Raw genomic sequence first — 19311 nt, forward strand, 5'->3', positions numbered from 1 at the left:
ACAAACGAATCATCATGTTCATCTCGATAGCATTTAAAGAGCACCAGAAAAACTTCACCTTATTTGACCGAGAAATTATGTGTTTGGTAAAATGTGTTCAAAAATTACAAATGTGGCTACATGGTCGACGAGTCCATGTCAGATCTAACCTTTTACCAATAATCAACCGATTTCGAGAAATTGCTCAAACCCACCGAAAGGCGGCTCACTGGGTAACCGTTCTAAATTGTTACGATATTATTTATGATATGAATTTTTCAAACAAGGCCCTTTATAAAATAAAGGCACCTGAATTAGAAGTTCACAATGTTGAAATTCCGGATGACTCAGATCCAACAGAGCTGGAACCATTTGAACCTCAAACTGAGCCATTGGAACCTCACTCACAAGAATTTGAGACAGGAATTGCACCCCTGGAAGTCAAATTTCTTGCTGAAAATATTCCTGAACTTCATAAACGTCTCAGAAACATCTCGTCATATCAACAGACAGACACGACGTGTAAAAAACTCATTGAAATTCTTGAGGAAAGTATCCCGGCGAATAATAAAAAGCAAAGAGATGCTCAGAAAAACAAACTTTCGAAATTTGAAATATTCAAAAATGTCAGAGGGGAGAAAATTCTCATGAAAAAATTAGAAAACGGTTCAAAAGTGCCCTGCCTGCCTAATGAGCTTTTCTATGACACTGTTGATTACCTACATTGCGTATATGGCCATGTAGGATCTACCAAACTTGACGTAATATTTCGCAGGATATTTTATCACAACAATTCATTGGCGTATATTCGCGAAATTTGCAACGTATGTATTGTCTGTAAGGTCAATAAGAACTACGCAAATCATAAGACTATTGAATATGCACACATTGAAGCATACGCACTCGGAGATGTTCTATCAGTCGATTTGCTTGGACCTTTACCTGCAATGAAAAATGACCCAAAATACCTCTTGGTCACAAAAGATGTTTTCACGAACCGGACGTGGCTACGAACATTATACAATATCAAGAAAAAATCAGTCTGCCAACAAATGGCTACGGTGATTTTTGATATTGAAAGCCACAAGGTAAACATCAAGAAAATAATAACAGACAATGGCTCACAATTCATCTCCAGTTCCTGGTACAATTTACTCGAAGAACACCAAATTCAAGCGGCTCACACCAGTACATACAATCCACAATCTTCATCCGTGGAAAGGACGATGCGCTGGATTGGAGACAAACTACGAGTAAAAATTAATAAGAACCACAATCCTTACCGTTCACATCTTGGATGGCAAGATATTATCTCTGAAATTGAGGATGAATTGAACAATACACCAACTTCATTTGGATTTAAACCCAATGAAGCCTGGGGCATCGCAGATGTTATTGGATTACAAATACCCCAGACGTGTGTAAAGTTCAACTTCAGGAAAGAACTCATCAAAATTCATGAGAAAATGATCAAACGCGAAATTCCATCTGTCTCGACTGAAAAATGTCTCGAGGAAACGTTAAATCCCGATATTGACTTGATATTTGACACAGATGGTTACGTCCGTGTTACAGCGGATGGAGCCTGTTCAAAAAACGGTGACGCGAATGCAATTGCTGGAATAGGTATTTGTTTTGCGCCAGACTCAATTTTAAATATTTCAGAACGTATAACGAGCACTCAATACCCAATTTCGAATAATCTTGCTGAATTAATTGCAATCCGTACCGCTTTGCAAGTACTTAAAGAAAATGATATCCAAAAAGTAAAATTATTGAGTGACTCGAATTACGCAATAAAAGCGCTCAACAATACCTGCTCATTATGGCAAACCAACAACTGGAAAAATTCCCGGAATAAACCAGTTCACCATGAACATCTATTCAAGGAAATTCTCGAACTTCGTAAAGAGTTCGAAAAAGTCGAATTCATCCATGTTTTTGCAAGAAAACATGAGTTTACCAACATCATCGCTGATTCATTAGCTAAAAAGGCTGTCTATACTATCGAGCAAGACAACCAAAAGATAAATGAAATGACCCCCCGTCAATTAGTTGAGACTTTTATTCGAGAAAAAAGAAGGCTGAAGAAAATAGAAGAAGAGTACGCCTTCAATAAAAGTCACCCCGACCCAACATTCTTTAAGAAAGGAGATTGGGTTTTAATGGCCAATCACAAACAATCATCTTTCGCCAAACAAACTTCCGGCAAATTATATGAAAAGAAAACTGGACCATACATCGTTGTTCAAAGAAATGGCCATAACTGCTATCTTTTGGAACCAACTGATGACGATGAAATTAACAGAGTAGCAAACATTCGCCAATTGACTCTTTTTATTACAAAAGAGAACTTAGAAAAGTTGAGAAGCGAAGTTTGCCTTAAATCTAGCATTGACTCTCGCTCATTAGAGCAAAGAATCAAAGAATTTCTTACTGACTATCGAAATGAATCTGAAATCGACAGTGAAGATGATGAACTATACCTCGATTCAGATCAAGAAGATGACACTGAAATTGTAATCAGTAAGAAAGACTTTCGAAAAGCGTCTCAAGTGGTCTTACAAGAAGTAGCAAAATCAGCTCGTGAAAAACGTGCTGAAGCACGAAATAAACGACCTGAAAAGGCGCAAGCTACAACACATGCGTCTCAAGACTCAATTCTTTCGCAATCCCAACCCTCTACTTCAGGGGCACAGGATGAACCCCCCAGCGTAATAAAAAGAGCAAGAGGTCGTCCACGTAAGAATAGGGCAATTGAATCTTCGTCTCAAGAGACTATTTCGACAATCGATGATAGCCAAGACAGTCAGGATAGCCAAGATTCTGACGATGAAATATTTTTGGATGCTCCTATGACGCTCCAAAATTCACCTGATAATGACCTCTCCAATGCTCAAAACCCATTGGACACCCCACCTGACTCTGTAATTCCAGAATCGCAACCTAGCGAAACTTCAAACGTTCCTAGGGCAGGGGCAAGTGCTCAAAGGCCTACCTCATTACCAACTAGGACACGATCTGAACGAGTTCTCGCTAGATTACGGACGAAACCAGCGACACACTGGAAAAAACAGCTCGAGACAAAATTCCTAAATTACGTATCTGATAGCGATCAAGAGCCTATTGCTCGTTTTTATGAGATGGTTCCTGATGAAAAATCAGACGATGAAGGAAACCAACCATGGAAAACCTAATGCTTTGCAGAAAATCCACCACTTTATCGTTGTGAATTGAAAGATGTACAAAAATTCCCCTATCATATGTCCTGCTACATCTTTCGACCTCAACAACAACCACTCATTAAGACTGAAAAGTGTACAAAAACCCCAAGATCATATGTCCTGATACACTTTTCAGCCATAACAAAAACTCAAGAGATGAAAAATAATCTCACCAATAGTTAATCATTGCAATTAAAAATGCGCAAGATCACAAGATCTATGTCCTGTGACATTTCTTAATTACAACATACACCCAACAAGCAAAGCATTAAGGATAAGTCAGTGTAAATATTTTTTTTTTGAGTCTTATAACCCTTTCTACTATCCTATTGTGGTATGTATACTTTTACAGATAGAAAATTACAATCTAAAATTGCTTGGAAGTACACCAAAAAATACCTTATCATATGTCCTCGTGCATTTCCAAGTGAAAACATTTTCTTTTCCTCTAAATTCAAAATTATATTCGATCATTAATTCATTTTTTGTCCTCGGTACCTTATCTATAAGTAAGTATTCTAAGACATTTACCAAGATCGATGTTTTGAACTCGTAATTTGGACACTAAGTAAAATACTTATCACAAATACACACAATAACCGATTCCTTTTTATGTTAATCGTAGTTCTAGCCCTTGGTAAAATACACCACGGATACGTAGCAGGTAGACGAACCCGGAACCCAACTGTGTCGTTTACGTACACAAACATCAACAACGCATCTTCACACCCCGAGTTTGTTACTCCAAAACGGTCAGCGAGTGTGACATTGACCCTACTACATCTCGTCAACACAGAGCGCAGACACCCGCATATGACAGCTGGAGAAGAATACGCAAACGAACCCAAATAAACATGTACACAGATTGGTCCGCGATTTGCTACCCGATGACTTGGGAAAAGAATACGCTTATCAAGTAAATTAAATACGATTCACGAGTATTCCATGAAATAATTCTCTTCGCAATAGCCCATATACCTATCTTCTTTTCATAAAATACAAATTCAAATACTCGCAAACATACCTAGATCTAGGTCCTGGTATGTTATAGAATGATATTTCTCCTAAACATATCCATATAGTACACCCTTGTTCAAACACACCTTACAATATACCTACTTCCACTCAACCCAGAAATCATTTTTTTTTTTTCCTTTTCCTATTAAAATCTTCGACTCGTAATCGTAGGTATAATATAAGCTGTACATATATGTAACCTTAATTAAAAATCTCTCGCACACAGCATTTACTGCCCAACAACAGTAAATGCCCTTACGTAATATTCTACACAGTGTGTTTATTGTTTCAGTATACGCCACAATATGTAAATATCATGCCACTATAGGATACTGTACCATGTCCCCTAATAAAACCAGAACGATCTTCTCTAAAAATTGATAACCGCATGGTTCCCAGCGCAGCACAGAAGACAATTTTGGTCAACGGCGCGAGTAAATAGGATTGCTAGCTGCTCATAAAAACGTCAAATAAGTTAGTACCTCGTTAAGATATCAAGTAAGGTACAAAAATTCGAGCAACACCGGCAGCATTATAGATGAAATAATCGTCTACAGTGCAAGCGATAAGCCTGCATTACTTCGACGATTCATAGCGATCTCTACGAATTCGCTACTTTGAAAACTGAACGATGTGCAAAATTCCATGCATTTTATTCGTCTGGCAATCTTGATTTTTTTTGTATAGTCAGCTTTTTTCGGAAAATTCAGTTCATAGAAACTTAGAATGAAGTCCAGACGAAGCGCTACCACATCCAGAGAAACCATTCGATAAAATAGTCAAAAGCCATAAAAACTTCAACAGACGGCGATACTTGTCACTCATATTTTTCTCTCTTATATTCGATTATTTTATTTTTTGATAATTACCTCGCCTTCTTATCTACTTCTCACACACAAGTGTTCTTACAATCATATACGCACCAGAATTTTATGGATTTGGAGGTGGGGACGATTTTTTTCATCTAGCTGTATCATCCAAAAAGATAGAAAACTGAAATAAAGGTGCTACCTTTTCTCGAATCTCACCTCATTATATGTAGTGCTGGGATCCACACGACACCTCTCGACTTAGCTGTGGTAAGTTTTGACTTTACTTTACCTATTCGATCCGAGTTTGCTTTATATCTCAACTTGATCTAGCTGGCTTATATTTAAGTAAGTTAGTTGGATCTTTTGCATCGAATTCGCGAGTGATTATTTGTATCTTTGCACCAAAATATTCAGTCTTATTATTTTTTACAATCTTTTCCTCAAAAATCCAGATTTTGAACACAATTTCACCTGATCAACTATTCGATCAATATTGTCAACTCCTTGTTGACAATCTTTCGTTTCAATCGAATCATTCAGCGTGATTATAATTTTGTATCGAACCTCCTTCGATTAATTCTTGAATTTTTCAAATAGAGTTTTCGGCCATCTTTCCAAAAATTCATTCGAATCTTCGAATATTTCCCTGAACCGCCTTCAATTCTTTCAACACCACAGTTCGATTTTTTCCCTAGAAATCATGTCGTATTGCGAGATTATTTGCGACCAGTGCAAGCTATCTTTAGCACTGCCCGGACCATTTGCAAGGGCAATTCATGACGATATCTACATAACAGCATGTAGGCACCTTTTTCATTTTGGATGCCTATATCGCTTGTATATAAATTCCACTACTAGAACAGAACAAGGTGCACAATGTGTCCCCTGTCCTCATCCGTCATGTAAGCAAATGATCTTAGGATCTGATTCTTTCTTTGTGGATCAATCCTTACGAATATTCCAAGTACTCAACACTGACTCTAGAGTCCAGTCTCTCGTAAATCAACTCGCATCACAACGAGATTACATCACACGTATCGAGATGGTGATGATTAACGAGAATATTGAACTAAAAAATCAGCTAGAGGAGTATCGACGAGAACACTTCAATTTAATGACTCGATACAACTTGCTCCTAGATCATCAGATAGGCAATCTATTTTCGAATATACGTCCGAGAATAAATTCCTCAAACAATCCTCAACCTTCTTCTTCTCAAACTGTATCCGTCATGCCACAATCTTCGACTTCAAATTCCGATGTACCGCAGTTTACATCTCCCCCACCACTGTGGCGACAATTTCAAAACTCAGCACAATCTTCTTTCGCAAAACCACAAGCTTCTTGTGATTCTGCACTGATTCAAAGACCAGAGCCTGTAGAGACCCCAATTCCAACGATTGTCACTCCTCGACAACAAACTGTACACGCTGGTTCATTAACCCAGCCCATAATCTCTCAACTCAAATATGTAGACGTAGTTGGAACACCTTCCACTTCGTCAGACAGCTCTAGAGCCTCAGGTTCCGGCATTAGTACGACTTCGGATCGCGTAGCTACTACGACACTACGATCCAAAATTTTCCCCCCAAAGCCAAAAAAGGGCACTTCTGCTGACAAGCGCCTTTTTCATAAAAATTATAGAGCCCGGTTCGGCTCCGATTCAGCTGAAATAGAACCTTTCTATCCCATTAATTCGTACCCGCATGGCTTTACGGCAGCAGGATACGAAATTTTGGACGATGCTTATATCATCGTATTTTTGGCCTATAATATCCTAATTATGGGGGATGGACACGCTGATGGTATCGCAAGATACTTAAGTGTATCTAAACCCTATGAAAACCTGGTTGATATAGAAATGTACCGTAGAGACCTTCTAGCTTCTGAATTACTCTTATATCTCGAAACGTTCTTAAAACTCCCAAAACGAATTATGATGTCAATTGGGAATTTTGACATACAAAGAGGTACGTCATACGGACAATTCTTCAATATATTCCAAGCTATTATTCTATTATTCAAAAAACTAAAAGTGCAAGAACTCATAATCCTTCCACTCATCCCGCACAAGAAAGTCAACCAGGAACAATTTTCAGAAATTAACAGAGCTTTAAATTACGATTGGGAAAGAACTCTTGGAGCTAGAATAACTAGAATTCCACATATTTTCGAAGAATTTCATACAGATAGGGCAGGAATCGACCAATATGGCCCATTCTACCCCTCCAACCAATATGCCAACGTACTTCTAGCCCTCAGAAATGAGCTTATCCCAGACGTACTTCCCAGACACTCTACAAGCCAATCTCCCAGACCCCCTACACCTGATGTTGAAATCCCTCCAAATAATATTCTTCCACTACTACCATTGGACCTCCGAATTCCCAGAATTTGCTTGACCCCTGTTAAAATAGATCCTCCTCCTACCACGACTTCATCTACTAAATTATCCCAAACTACAATCCTTTCCACCCCCTCTACCTCTTCTTGTTCAAGCAGAACAGATCTAGTGGTGCAAAGTGTACAAATTTCCACCGAAAAGAATGCAAATAATCTCGGAAAGAAAGGTAAACCACGTCGTGTAGAACGTCGTAAACGCGAGGAGGAGGAAAGCTTAGTTCGAAATGTAAGACGACGCACCGATCCCATCGTGCGTATGGTAGAAGAAGCTATAGAGCAGGTGGAAAAAACCAGCATGCCGCCAGTTAATGTGCCACGCGACCGCGCGGCTCGTATGTTTGCTTCTGATTCCAGGTCATCTCTAAATGATCATCGAACACCATCACGAGATGATGAGATAAAGAAGGAGGAGGCTGAGAAAGAGACCAATTTGTCAGGCCAAAACCAGTAGAGCTCTGGACCTCTGGGATTGGATCGCTGTTGTAAAATTGTATTTTCTATATACTTATTAATTAACTATATTTAACCCTAGATTTAAATATAAAAGTAGAACATTACTAACGTTTCAGACTCTCATCTATAGACAAACTCCAACAAGTAAGTATTTTTTGAAAAACATACTAATAGTTTGCTTCCCCACAGAATTATTATGACTCAAAAACAACGCAGTCCAGAGTAATGATCCTATGCTAATTGACGACTTTGAGAGATGTTTGACTCGAAAAAAGCTGAGATTCATTGATAATGATACTGTCGGTGACTAAACAACTACAACTTCTCATCATACAATACCACTACTTCTTCAACAGAAATTTTCACAAACCAACATTATTCAATAGTTCATATTTTTGCATTCTTTACAATATTTGTCTTTTATATGCATTCATATTCAAATCCTGCATCATGTGTCTACTTTTATACATATAGTTTTATGCCATGCACATATATTATCCCTGTAGAATTAGACGAATATCTTAGAATTACGCAAAACAATAGAATTAAGCAAAATCCTAGAGTTAAGCAAAATTTTTTCTTTTCTCCATGAAACTTTACGCAATTTTTTATATTACTTTTTACATTTATTCTATGTTCTCTACAATGTTAGATTCATGTTTCTATGCATTTATTTTCATGCCATATACATATAGTATGCCTTTAAAATTAATCTTAGAATTACGCAAAAACGGTAGAATTAAGCAAAATTTTCGAAACTGTATGCACTTTCGGAAAGATAGGGCCGCATAATGTACAAACTAGAACACAAAGTGACATTAATCAACTTTTCTTAGCTTTCGAACTTTTTCAACTTTATACTTTTGGTCGTCACATCTGAACAAAAATTAGGGAATTAAAATTTAAAATCTGCAATATGACAATTGTAAAACTTTCCATAAAAGAAGCTAGCTTTTCGTCGCCGTCATATTTGCAAGGAATAGGAAATCTTCATAAATTTATAGGCCAAATTAACATAATGCTACTTAATGACCAAGAACCACTCTCGTTGGCAGAGCACATACTTCGCGTATTTATTCTATCCAGTTATAAGGAAAACCTTCTGTTCATACCCATTAAGGCATTTAGGATACATTTGGCTACATAACAAAAAGAGAAGGGCCATTTCGGAACTCAAAAAATTTTAGAATTTTCTGTAAAACACATTACCATCTTTCGATCCTGTTGATTGGTTATAAATTTGAGTAAACGATCCCTCATTATTGACTTCAAAAAATTATAGACACCTTTAGTAGTCAGGAGCATATTAACAACTTTTCCACTTCAAAAATCCCACCCTCCGACCCATCTCTTGAAAACCTGTCACCTCAAAATAGTCTGCAGATCAACGCAGCAAAGTACGGAGGGGCAGGGTGGTGGAGCCTCCCTTGTCTTGGAAGGGAGGGGAAAGCGGGGTTACGGCATATTTTTCCTCTTATTTTTCGTGATCCGTGCTTCCCCCCGTGACCTGCTGTAGGGGTCAACCCCCGGAAGGGCATATGATATGAGGAAATATGCCTTCATCGCCTAAGCGATGATTAAAGTAATCATCACCATAGAGATGATGAATAAAATAACTCCCTTAAACTGCAAGTTCGGTAATGTGTTAACTCCTACTACTGTGCTACTCCTACTACGTAGCTATAACGTAATCGCGCGCAGCAAACGCATAGAACGCATCCGATGCACCCAAAAATAGTATAAATAGAGCAACACGGACGCGAGCCAAACTAGATGTATTTTAATCAAGTTGAACTTAAACAAAGCTCGTCGCGAAGAGTGGTTCTTGGTCAAAAAGTGTACTTATGTAGATACGAGTAGATGAAGTCCTCTATAGGGCGTTCATCCCTTTTATTCAATCTTCGCCCACTTTTAGTGGTTAATATGTTTCTCGTTTTCGTGATTTACATTATCGTATACATAATTAATCGCGTTCACACCGGAAATCATCCGATTATGCTGGCCATCGATGATTATCCTAGAAGAATAGGTACCTCGTGTAATACATTGCTGTCGACCGGCCTAGTATTAGTGAGCCACCCTGAAAGAGACAGTAGAAGCGGACATTATGTGAGCCTTGGTGAGTAACTTCACCACTATTTCCGAAATTGCATGCAATTTCTAGGGTACTTAATTACCCATCCTCTGTAATTAACTAACGCGTGTCGTATGGTATAAGCTTGTGCATGTACCTATTATAAAATAACTCTATAGTTATTCTATACTCTTTGATCTTTATACCCATTTTAATATGTATTTGATTTCATTATTTCTGATTAACAATAAACATATTATCACTTTAGTGTAATTAATATGAGTTTTATTGGTAATTAGAGATTATTTCTGTGAAGAATGAGCTGCATGACTGAAACCTCTCCGATATTTTGAGCTAACCTGGCGAGGCGTAAATTCACTACCTTAGGGAATATTTCTTGACTCAATCACGTAGGTAGGAATTATGATAATAACCATCTATATCATTTATGTCAGATCTCACTCTATCAACATTTTGATCGTCAATAATTGTGCATGATGATTATTTTAATGCAAAGTTTTTTCACTTTTTCGTAAATTTCCGATCAAATTATGAACTCTTCTCATGTACGAAATTATTTAATTTACTTTCACAGATTACGATATAAGACGTGTTAATCGAATATAAAGATTTTTTCAAAACATTCAAAAAATAGTAAGCAGGTAAACGAAGATCATAAAAATATCATCTCCTGATGTTTTTAAGACATGCAATAACCTGCCACCTTTGGGTCATAAAGTTCATAGTATACCTATCTCTAAGAATGCATTATTATTTATCTACTCTACACCTACTCATGAACACGAGACCATGGTTTTTTCAATGTACCTATTGCAATTTTTGTGCTTAATTGAAAAATTTGAATGCATAGGTAACGTCTGAAAATAGATTTCGGTTATTAATTTAATTAAGGCACCTGGTTCGATGATTCGTGTAAAAGTAGATATTCTTATCGGACGATAGTTTCTTAAGGTATTGAATTTCATCGTGAAAATGTTGGTAGGTAATTAAATGAACACGCAAGAGTTGATCATTCTCGACATCTCTGCCAATTTATGGTACCTATGGATGTTTTTTTTCTCTATTTTTCGGAATATTTCAAAATTTTTTATATGTACCTGTCTATTTAAATTTTGAATATTAAATGTGTACTTTTTTGATGATTGTGATTTTTTTAAAAAATTGAAATAACCCTGAAATCATACATTTTTTTACGTCAACACCAAATTAATTTATTGCAAATAATTTTTCGTTATTATGAATTTCATTAATGTCAAAAAAATTATAAAATATCTATTTCAATTCTCACGAACATTAAAAAAATACATATATTTTACTCACTTCGAATATAGATAGTAATCAATGATGTTAACACAAAATAACACTTGAAATTAAATATCGATATTATATGCAAAATACCAAGACGAAACACTCAGCATTTCTCAATTAGAAAACTTGCAAAAGTTTGTAAAAAAAAAACAAAAAACGAACTATAGGCACTCGACTTTTGACTTTTGATAAAAGCAGGTATGTGAGTCAGCAACGATACGAATGTAAACAAAAAACAAGCCAACGAAACATGCTCAGAATCGATAAAAAGGTACCAGGTTAATAGCTGAACTTTTATTTTAAAGTACAATAAAAGCTAATCTGGTTGAAGGTTCTTTGAACTTAAGCCTACTTATATTATGCTAACGATAGGTTTATAACTTCTTGGCGGCTAAATTAATTTGTCTGCTATACCTTCCTTTTATCCACTCGAACCTTTTCAAATAGGTACATAACTTCGTGTGGGGTTAAAAATAGAGAAATTCTTCGCATACCGAGTAGGTACCAAAGTAATTGAAAAATCTGGCATAATTGAATCATTAGGTATGATTTACGATACGATCGAGAATTTTAAAAGTCAGCCTTGATTCATTTTCGAAAGAAAACGAACGAAAAAAAGTACGTAAGTTAGTGAGATTGCAAAAAAAACCGCTCCCAAAACTTGTCCATAAACAAAAAAATTCGACAGCAGTTAATTTCGTATTAAGTTCTTAATTATTCTTTAAAATAAACCGAAAGCCACACAGTCGTAAAATGTAGGTCGTGCTATGTACTTCTACACTTAATGAGAAATATGGTCGAAAATCCTTCTTAACGAGAAACCCAAGATATTGTGCACGTTGATGAAAATACACGAACCGCCGCAATATTAAACAATGAGGGTGACGTAAATTATACTCGTACGGGAGTGCTGGTGTAGCATAATAAAACACTTAAAAACTTTCATATCAACTTGAAAAGCTCCCTTGTTTCAGGATTCAGGCTATGAAAAAGGAAATGCAGTAAAGTGCAATATATCTACTCGTGACAGTGTTTTTGTGTAAAAGTAGGTGAATAGTAAAAAATATCTTCTGGATTTTTTCAAAAAGATATCAAAAATAATATTTTCTTGAATAAATGTAGATCGAGTGGAAACCCTATCCACGTTTTTACTGTTGAAATCATCTGATTATATAAATTTAACCATAATGAAGGAATGACCCGAAGTCTGGGCATCGTCGATCAAAACAATATCTCGACTTTGTAATTAGTAATTACCTATGTTCCACGAGATAATTTGCATCCCCATCCATGTTCAAGATCAAGTTTCACCCAAATCAGTATTGTTTCGAAAATGAATATTTTGGACATTGGTTTCCAACGTAGAACTTTTCAACTTCACGACAAACATAAAAGTTTTCTGAGTTTTGTAATGATCTTGATTTCATTCTCCCTTATCTTCTCTTCTACGTACGTTCTCCAGTGGCTCCAGGTGATTTTTTTAACCGAATATTTCATGTTTGCAGCAGGTGTATTTTTTTCAATTTGAAGAAATAATAGACGCACGCAAAGAGTCATTTTTGGATTTAAAAAAAAAATTCTAAAACGTTTCTTCTTTTTGAAATGCTGACCTCTGGACTTTTGGAAAGGTTGTTGAAAATTACATATTTTTAAAATGATTGTGAAATACGTAAATATTTTTGAATAGGTAATAGAAAAAAAAACAGACCCTTATCATTGATTTTTATTTTATAATATTTTAAGAAAGAGCGAAACATCAATGAAAAAAATTAAGAAAATCAAAATGTATAAAATCCTTCAATTTTAAAGTGTAATTTAAACCATCGACGTTTTAAAATAGCTATGATAAAACTAATTTTAAAAAAATGCAACATATAATATGCAAATGAACGAAAATATTTTTCAGCATTGAAAACGTTTGCAATTTCCTAGGTGTATGTTGTGTTGACCTATATATTTTACCAAAAATGGGTTAAGGGGTGTATGTATTTTGAAATTATTAACGGAAAACGTACCTACTGCTGAGCTGCTGTGAGAATTGGTTAAATGGATCGTGCTTGCAAAAAAAAATAAAATTGAGTTGTCGCAGTGTCAATTGTAACTACGTAAGTACGTAATTTGTGAGAAGAATATCTAATTCTTTCATTTTTTTTTTCAAATTTCGATACTCATTAACGTTGGAATTAGGTAAGCACCTATATCTGAAAAAATAGGTACCATTTTAATAAATTATTTTTTTCTTATTTTGATGGATAATAAATTCTTATTTTTAAAAAATTTTTAACGTTAACAAGTTTTCTGTTTTATTTATTCACCTAATTAATTTTTTTTTAATGGCCATGATTTTTTAGCTCTAGAAATGCATAATTACTTGATACAGAACTTTGAAAAAAAGTTTAAATATTTAAAAATTTACCTCACGCGATTTTTCAATAGACGTTTTTTCCAAGCAACATTATAACATACGTAAGTCGACTGATAAGGGAAGAAAACTAATTGCGAAATTTTTATTCGACTCGGAACAACTATAATACACATGTCACGTAAGAAAAAAATTTCAAAAAGCAAACCGCCAAATAGTACGAGAACATGATGCAGTTCAGGATGAAAAGCGGAGACTGCAGATATCCTTTATTGAGGTAGATATTTTGGGTTCGTACTGTGTAGGTTTAGGTACATTTTGTTCGCCAGATAACGAAACTTGACCTGCGTTCTAGTTTTTCGTTATTTTCATCCCTTGAACCGTTAGGGAATACCCTATACATGAGATGGTTAAAAATTTAGTATTGCGGTAGGTATTGTACTTAGAAGGTATGTAGCCTGAGATGGTTTCAAAATTTCAATTTTTAAAAGTGTATAATGGTCGATGTAGGCAACTATCGTACTCGAGTGGTGTAGTTTTCTTTATACGAGTTTGATGTACAAAATATACATATTTGTGTGTGAAATTGGACGAGTCGTTTACATATTAGACGTAGACAAATACCATCTTTATCGTTAAATATTTACTCGATGATAATACGAAGGAGTCACCTGTTTGGCTTTATTCGCACTGAGTATATGCAATGCAGGTTTACGCTTGGATGTTGCAAATCCCCTAATAATTTGGGTATTTAATTTCTAATTTAACATTTCGTTTACTTGTTTGAGTTCTTGAGTAAAGCTAGGTAATAAAGATTGAAGTAGAAAGAGATTTCATGAAAAAATTAGGTAGGTAACTGCTTCATTTTGAATCTTTTTTCTTGTTTTGAATTGATAAGGACCAAAAACTAACATTATTAGGTAGGTACTAGGTACATTATAACGATAAACAAGATCGTATGTTTCTGTTTTTAAGGTTTCAATATCTCAAGGCCCTCTACAATATTTGTATAGCAAAAACAAAAAATCATAAATGGAAGAAACCTTTTCTTTGCTTTTGGTTATGTTTTCTGTGACGCCTAGACCAAATAGATACCTATACCTAATTACCTACATAAAAATACCTATCAACTTTTTTTTGAAATACATTTCCTTTCCTGCAATCCCTTATGTCCTCAAATTCCATATAAAAAATTGATAAAATATGGCTCTAATTGTGTAGGTAGGTAGGTAGGTAGGTAGTTAAAGGTAATAAATGTTCATAATATTCATTTCACTCACCCGCAAGTACAAATTTCACAAATGCATTGTTCCTTTTGGCTGGTGGTTCTGGTATCTTCGCGCATTTTGGTGACATTCTGCTGAGATAATCTTTCGTCTATTGGTTTGATGGCTGCTTTTTTCTGAATAACCCTCTGGTCTGCAAACACATCTGTACTGGTTGACAAAGAAGTTTCGTTGACATTGGTGAAATCACGAGTAAAGTCAACATTATCATAAGTGGATTGATGGACATCGGTATAATCCTGCACAAAGGTTTCATCAGCAAAGGCATTTCCGTTAGTGGGAATCTGTTCCATAATTCTTTCATCAACAATGGTACTGATATTAAAAGCCTCTTGGATGACCTTTTCGTTGACAAAGGTGTCAACATGAGCTGTTTCCTGAATAATTTGTTCATTAATGAAAGAATTCATATTAGAGGATTGTTGAATGATGGAAGCATCTTGTACAACATGCTCATTCATGGAGGTGTTGACTGATGATTGATCCGCAGCATTGGTTGAGAAGTTCCCAAACTCTACATTGTCATAGGTTGAAGATGTGTTGGAAACTTCTCGGACTACATGTTGGTCAACTTCTTGGATAATTTGGTCGTAGAATATATTCCTATCTGTGATGGAGTCATCGATGATGTAACTTCTAGAGATATCTGTGTTGTCAAAAGTGTTTGTGTTGATAACAGATTCATCAATGATATAGCTTCTGGAGATGTCAGTGGTGTTGATGGTGTTTCTATTCTCTATGATGTAGCTCCTGGAGATGTCAGCAGTATCAATTGTGTTACTATTGTCAACTATGTAGCTTCTAGAGATGTCTGAAATATCTAAAGTATTACTGTTGACCACAGAATCATCAATAATGTAACTTTTGGACAGTTCCGCGTTGTCAAAGGTTTGTCTCAAGTTTGAAACATCTTCAATTACTTGCTCATTTATATTGTATATTTGTTGAATATCTATAACCTCGTGCACAGCCCTTTTTTCAATGATCATGTTCGAGTTGGACACATCATTCACAGTGGAATAATTCCTGCTATCATAGGCTGAATCTTGTAGAGTATTTGTTGAATGTATGAATTGATTTGAATTGGTGGTATTAGAATCTTGGGGGATGTTCATCCTATCAGTAGTTTCTTGTTGAACTTTCGATGAATAAATAATAGCCTCTTCAGTGGTGGAATTAAAACCACTATCATGATTAATTTGAGAATTTTTTACATCATCTGTGTAATCAATGTGCAAATTATTGGCATAAGATGACGACTGCGCATTATCTGCGGTTTCATAATTATTGTAAAATTGGCTACTGGAGCTGGAAGTTTTATTGGTTTGTTTACTCGAACTTTCCTTAGAGCTCTGCTGTTTAATGCTTTTGGATTTGACATCTGTTTTATTCAATGTTTTGACTATTTTCCCACCAACTAGTTTAACCTTGTAATCGCCATGTTTATTGGTGAATTTCTTGCCACTAGGTTGGCTGCAGGTGGTGGTTTGTGTACTAGTCTTTGTGGTGATTTTAGAATAGGGAGTAGAAGTTTCAGTAATTTGTGAGCTTTGAAATTCTACATGTTTAGAGTTTCCATTCATGTCAATATCATTTTTGTATGCGTTACTTGACGTAACTTGCTCAGTATAAATGAAGTTTTGACTTTGATCATGATTTGAACTGGAGACAACATTTGAACCATAATTTTGATTGTAAGTGGCTTGAAATTCGCCGTCAATTTTGTTCAAAAAATTATGTATTTCGCGTCTCGTCTCGTTTGATGAATTTCCTTCTTCTTGTTTGTTTGAATTCTTCGGAGCTTTGCTGGAGTAACGAGAATTAGATGATTCAATTTGAGATTTGGAAGCTGCGTCAAAATCAGATGAAGTTGAAGTTATTTTGATGTCTTTTTGAGACTGCGATGATTTTTTAACTTTACTGCTGGTTTCAGTGATTTCGTGAGAAATTGTGTATGTTGTATCAGAGACATTTTCGATGCTTTTTGATTTCAATTTTTCGGGCTTTTTTTTCGTACTCGATGATTTTATGATTTTTGATCCTACCAGTTTCACTTTTTCCTTGGGCGAAAATGTGCTCTTTGGAGAAGCGCTTGTTTTGCCTGCGAATACAAAATTCATCCCGATGAAATTTTTCCCTGATAAATTACAAAGGGAAGAGGTAATGAGTATGTAAATTTCATGCTGTTTTCGATTTTGAGAGAGGGTGGGTATTTTTTAAAATCGAAATTGGAGAAAATGTTATTGTTCAGACGTTTGACCAGACCTGACAACATTTATTTTGCATTCGACCTGATTGTTAGTATTTTACAGCGTTATTTAAGTGAGTACCTACTGTTGAAAAAATTCCATCCAAAAGTGGTAGGTGGGTAGGTGAGTAGGCAGGTAGGTACCTATTTGAGCAAAAATAAGTTTTTGTTGCAACAAGTGAAAAGTCGCAAAATTCATCGAGATTCGCTATATTCTGATTTGTGTAGTTTCCAAGTGATGCTGATAATTTAGTAGATAATAATCTGCTGAATATCGGCCTCTCGTAGAGGTATTCTGCTGTGTCAGAAATTTTGCCACTATCACATGAAAAAATTAACGGTGCTAGAACATTTCTTATTTGGATCAAAATTTTTGCTAACACAAATTTTTCTGCCAAAATACCATTTTTGGACAGTAGGTACTTTATCAAACACACTTTATGTACTAACACAACAAACGTGAATGTAAAATGAATTTTGTCAGGTCTGGTCGAATGTCAGAACTGCATTTCCTCCAATTTTAGTAAAAAAAAAAAAAAAAAAAAAAAATACCCACCCGTTCAAAATCTAGAGTGGCATGACACTTACACACTGACTGCCCCTTGTATTTAATTCGGCGAAACAAAAAAAAAAGAATCCTACCTTCAACTTTGGTCGTCACTGTTTTCGTCATATTTTACCGGTATCGCGAAACATTCACGTTCGTATAGGTAAATACAATGTAAATAATTAAAAGGAAAAAAAGAACTAAGCACTAAGAACGGCACCATTCAATATAACGTTGCTCGTATCGGTCGAAACTGGTTACTGGAGGTAAGTTGATTTGTGCGGAACCGGAGCGAAAGAGTTAGTTGAAAAAAAAAGACGTAGCTCTAGGTATACTTACAGTGCTTTGAGCTCGGTATTGGGAAGGCGCGCCCAACAATGAATGGATCACGCTATTGTACCAATAAAATGAGAGGAAACTAGTTGTTTCGAAAACTTACACGAATTTGTTCTAAAAGTAATGACGTTACGAATATTACCGCGTGAGGTTGACAATTGAAAATATTTGGAAATGAATGAAGATCATATGAGTCTTAATTTGTATCGAAATGAATGGCAGGAGGAAGGAAGGGTAAAGTGCCTATACTTGTTCGTCCTGAGAAGTTTATCGTGATTTTCTTTTTTTTGATGTTTTCAGGCGTGAAATTTCAACTTCGATATTCGCTTTTTAGTGGTACCTTAATGAGATGCGAAAACTACTCAACTTTTTTCCTATCGTTACAGTGTGCAATTTCTTATCAGAAATGGCTTCAGATAGGTCTTAAAATTACAGAAAATACATTTCAGTCCTATTCAGACGGATGCGATTACAGTTTTAAATTTCTTCATAAAAAAGAAACTAGCTCTTATAGTTTTTTAAAGGAACTGTTCTATAAATTTCAACTAGTGGCCTAACATTTATGGTCTTTGATTGATTTTCAGAAATAGCCTACAGTTACGAGCATTTTGGAACTAAAATGTAAATACTGGGAAAGGATGCGGGTTGTAACCGTTCATCAAATTAGACTGTTGTATCGGCACGAAGTATTTTTATTGCCTGTTTTATTTTATTACAGTTTTTTTTCACTCATGTGGCGAAAATTTTTCTCATGCGTCATATTTTTATTTTGTATCGAAAAGTAGCACGTTTATTACTTTGTTAATACGCTCAGTAGAGTCGACTGCATACCATTTCTGTTGAAAAAAAATCATCATTCGTATACATAAAGTACAATAAGAAATGGAGGTGCATTGTCTAGCCATTTTCCGAAGTTGATGTTCAATTATTTTCAATAAGAAACATTTTTCTGAAAAATAAAAAAATGCCTACTTATGTTATTGTTTGAGTTTTTTTTAGTAGAAGACGAGAATTCTCAATACTCAAAATAAGTACCTATCTAAGATATTTTTTTAAAATAAATAAATATGTACGCCTACTTACAGAATGGAAAAAAAGAAAAACACATTTTGTATTCAGAGAGGCAGGATGCATATTTTTCTATTATTCGAATTTCCTCCTCATCGAGTGTTCCTATCTCATTCTCTATTCACAAATTCGAAAAAAATGAGAAATGGTACTATTTTTTAGCCCTTATGTAT

At 35.4% G+C, this 19311-nt stretch overlaps 1 protein-coding gene and 1 long non-coding RNA gene across 4 annotated transcripts in view; one reads left to right on the plus strand and one right to left on the minus strand.

The window, feature by feature from the left end:
- LOC135836080 (uncharacterized) overlaps positions 1–18162 on the minus strand; it is a 46626-nt gene extending 28464 nt beyond the window's left edge. The window contains exons 1-2 of one of the 2 annotated variants that reach the window (XM_065350672.1): positions 17830–18162; positions 14934–17040 (exon numbers count right to left, since the gene is read on the minus strand). In XM_065350672.1, coding sequence (XP_065206744.1) covers positions 14934–17040; positions 17830–17860 — 2138 coding nt within the window. In that variant the 5' untranslated portion in view covers positions 17861–18162. Of the gene's footprint in view, positions 1–13707; positions 13929–14933; positions 17041–17829 lie in introns of those variants that run through there. The other variant, XM_065350673.1, reaches the window with a different exon arrangement.
- The window catches only part of LOC135836098 (uncharacterized), a 50072-nt gene extending 31029 nt beyond the window's left edge, over positions 1–19043 (plus strand). The window contains exon 7 of one of the 2 annotated variants that reach the window (XR_010556997.1): positions 18371–19043. This is a non-coding gene — a long non-coding RNA (uncharacterized LOC135836098). The remainder of the gene's footprint in view (positions 1–18370) is intronic. The other variant, XR_010556998.1, reaches the window with a different exon arrangement.
- Positions 19044–19311: the final 268 nt, after the last annotated feature.

This window comes from Planococcus citri, chromosome 2 (genome assembly GCF_950023065.1).
Source record: "Planococcus citri chromosome 2, ihPlaCitr1.1, whole genome shotgun sequence".
Lineage (NCBI taxonomy): Eukaryota > Metazoa > Arthropoda > Insecta > Hemiptera > Pseudococcidae > Planococcus > Planococcus citri.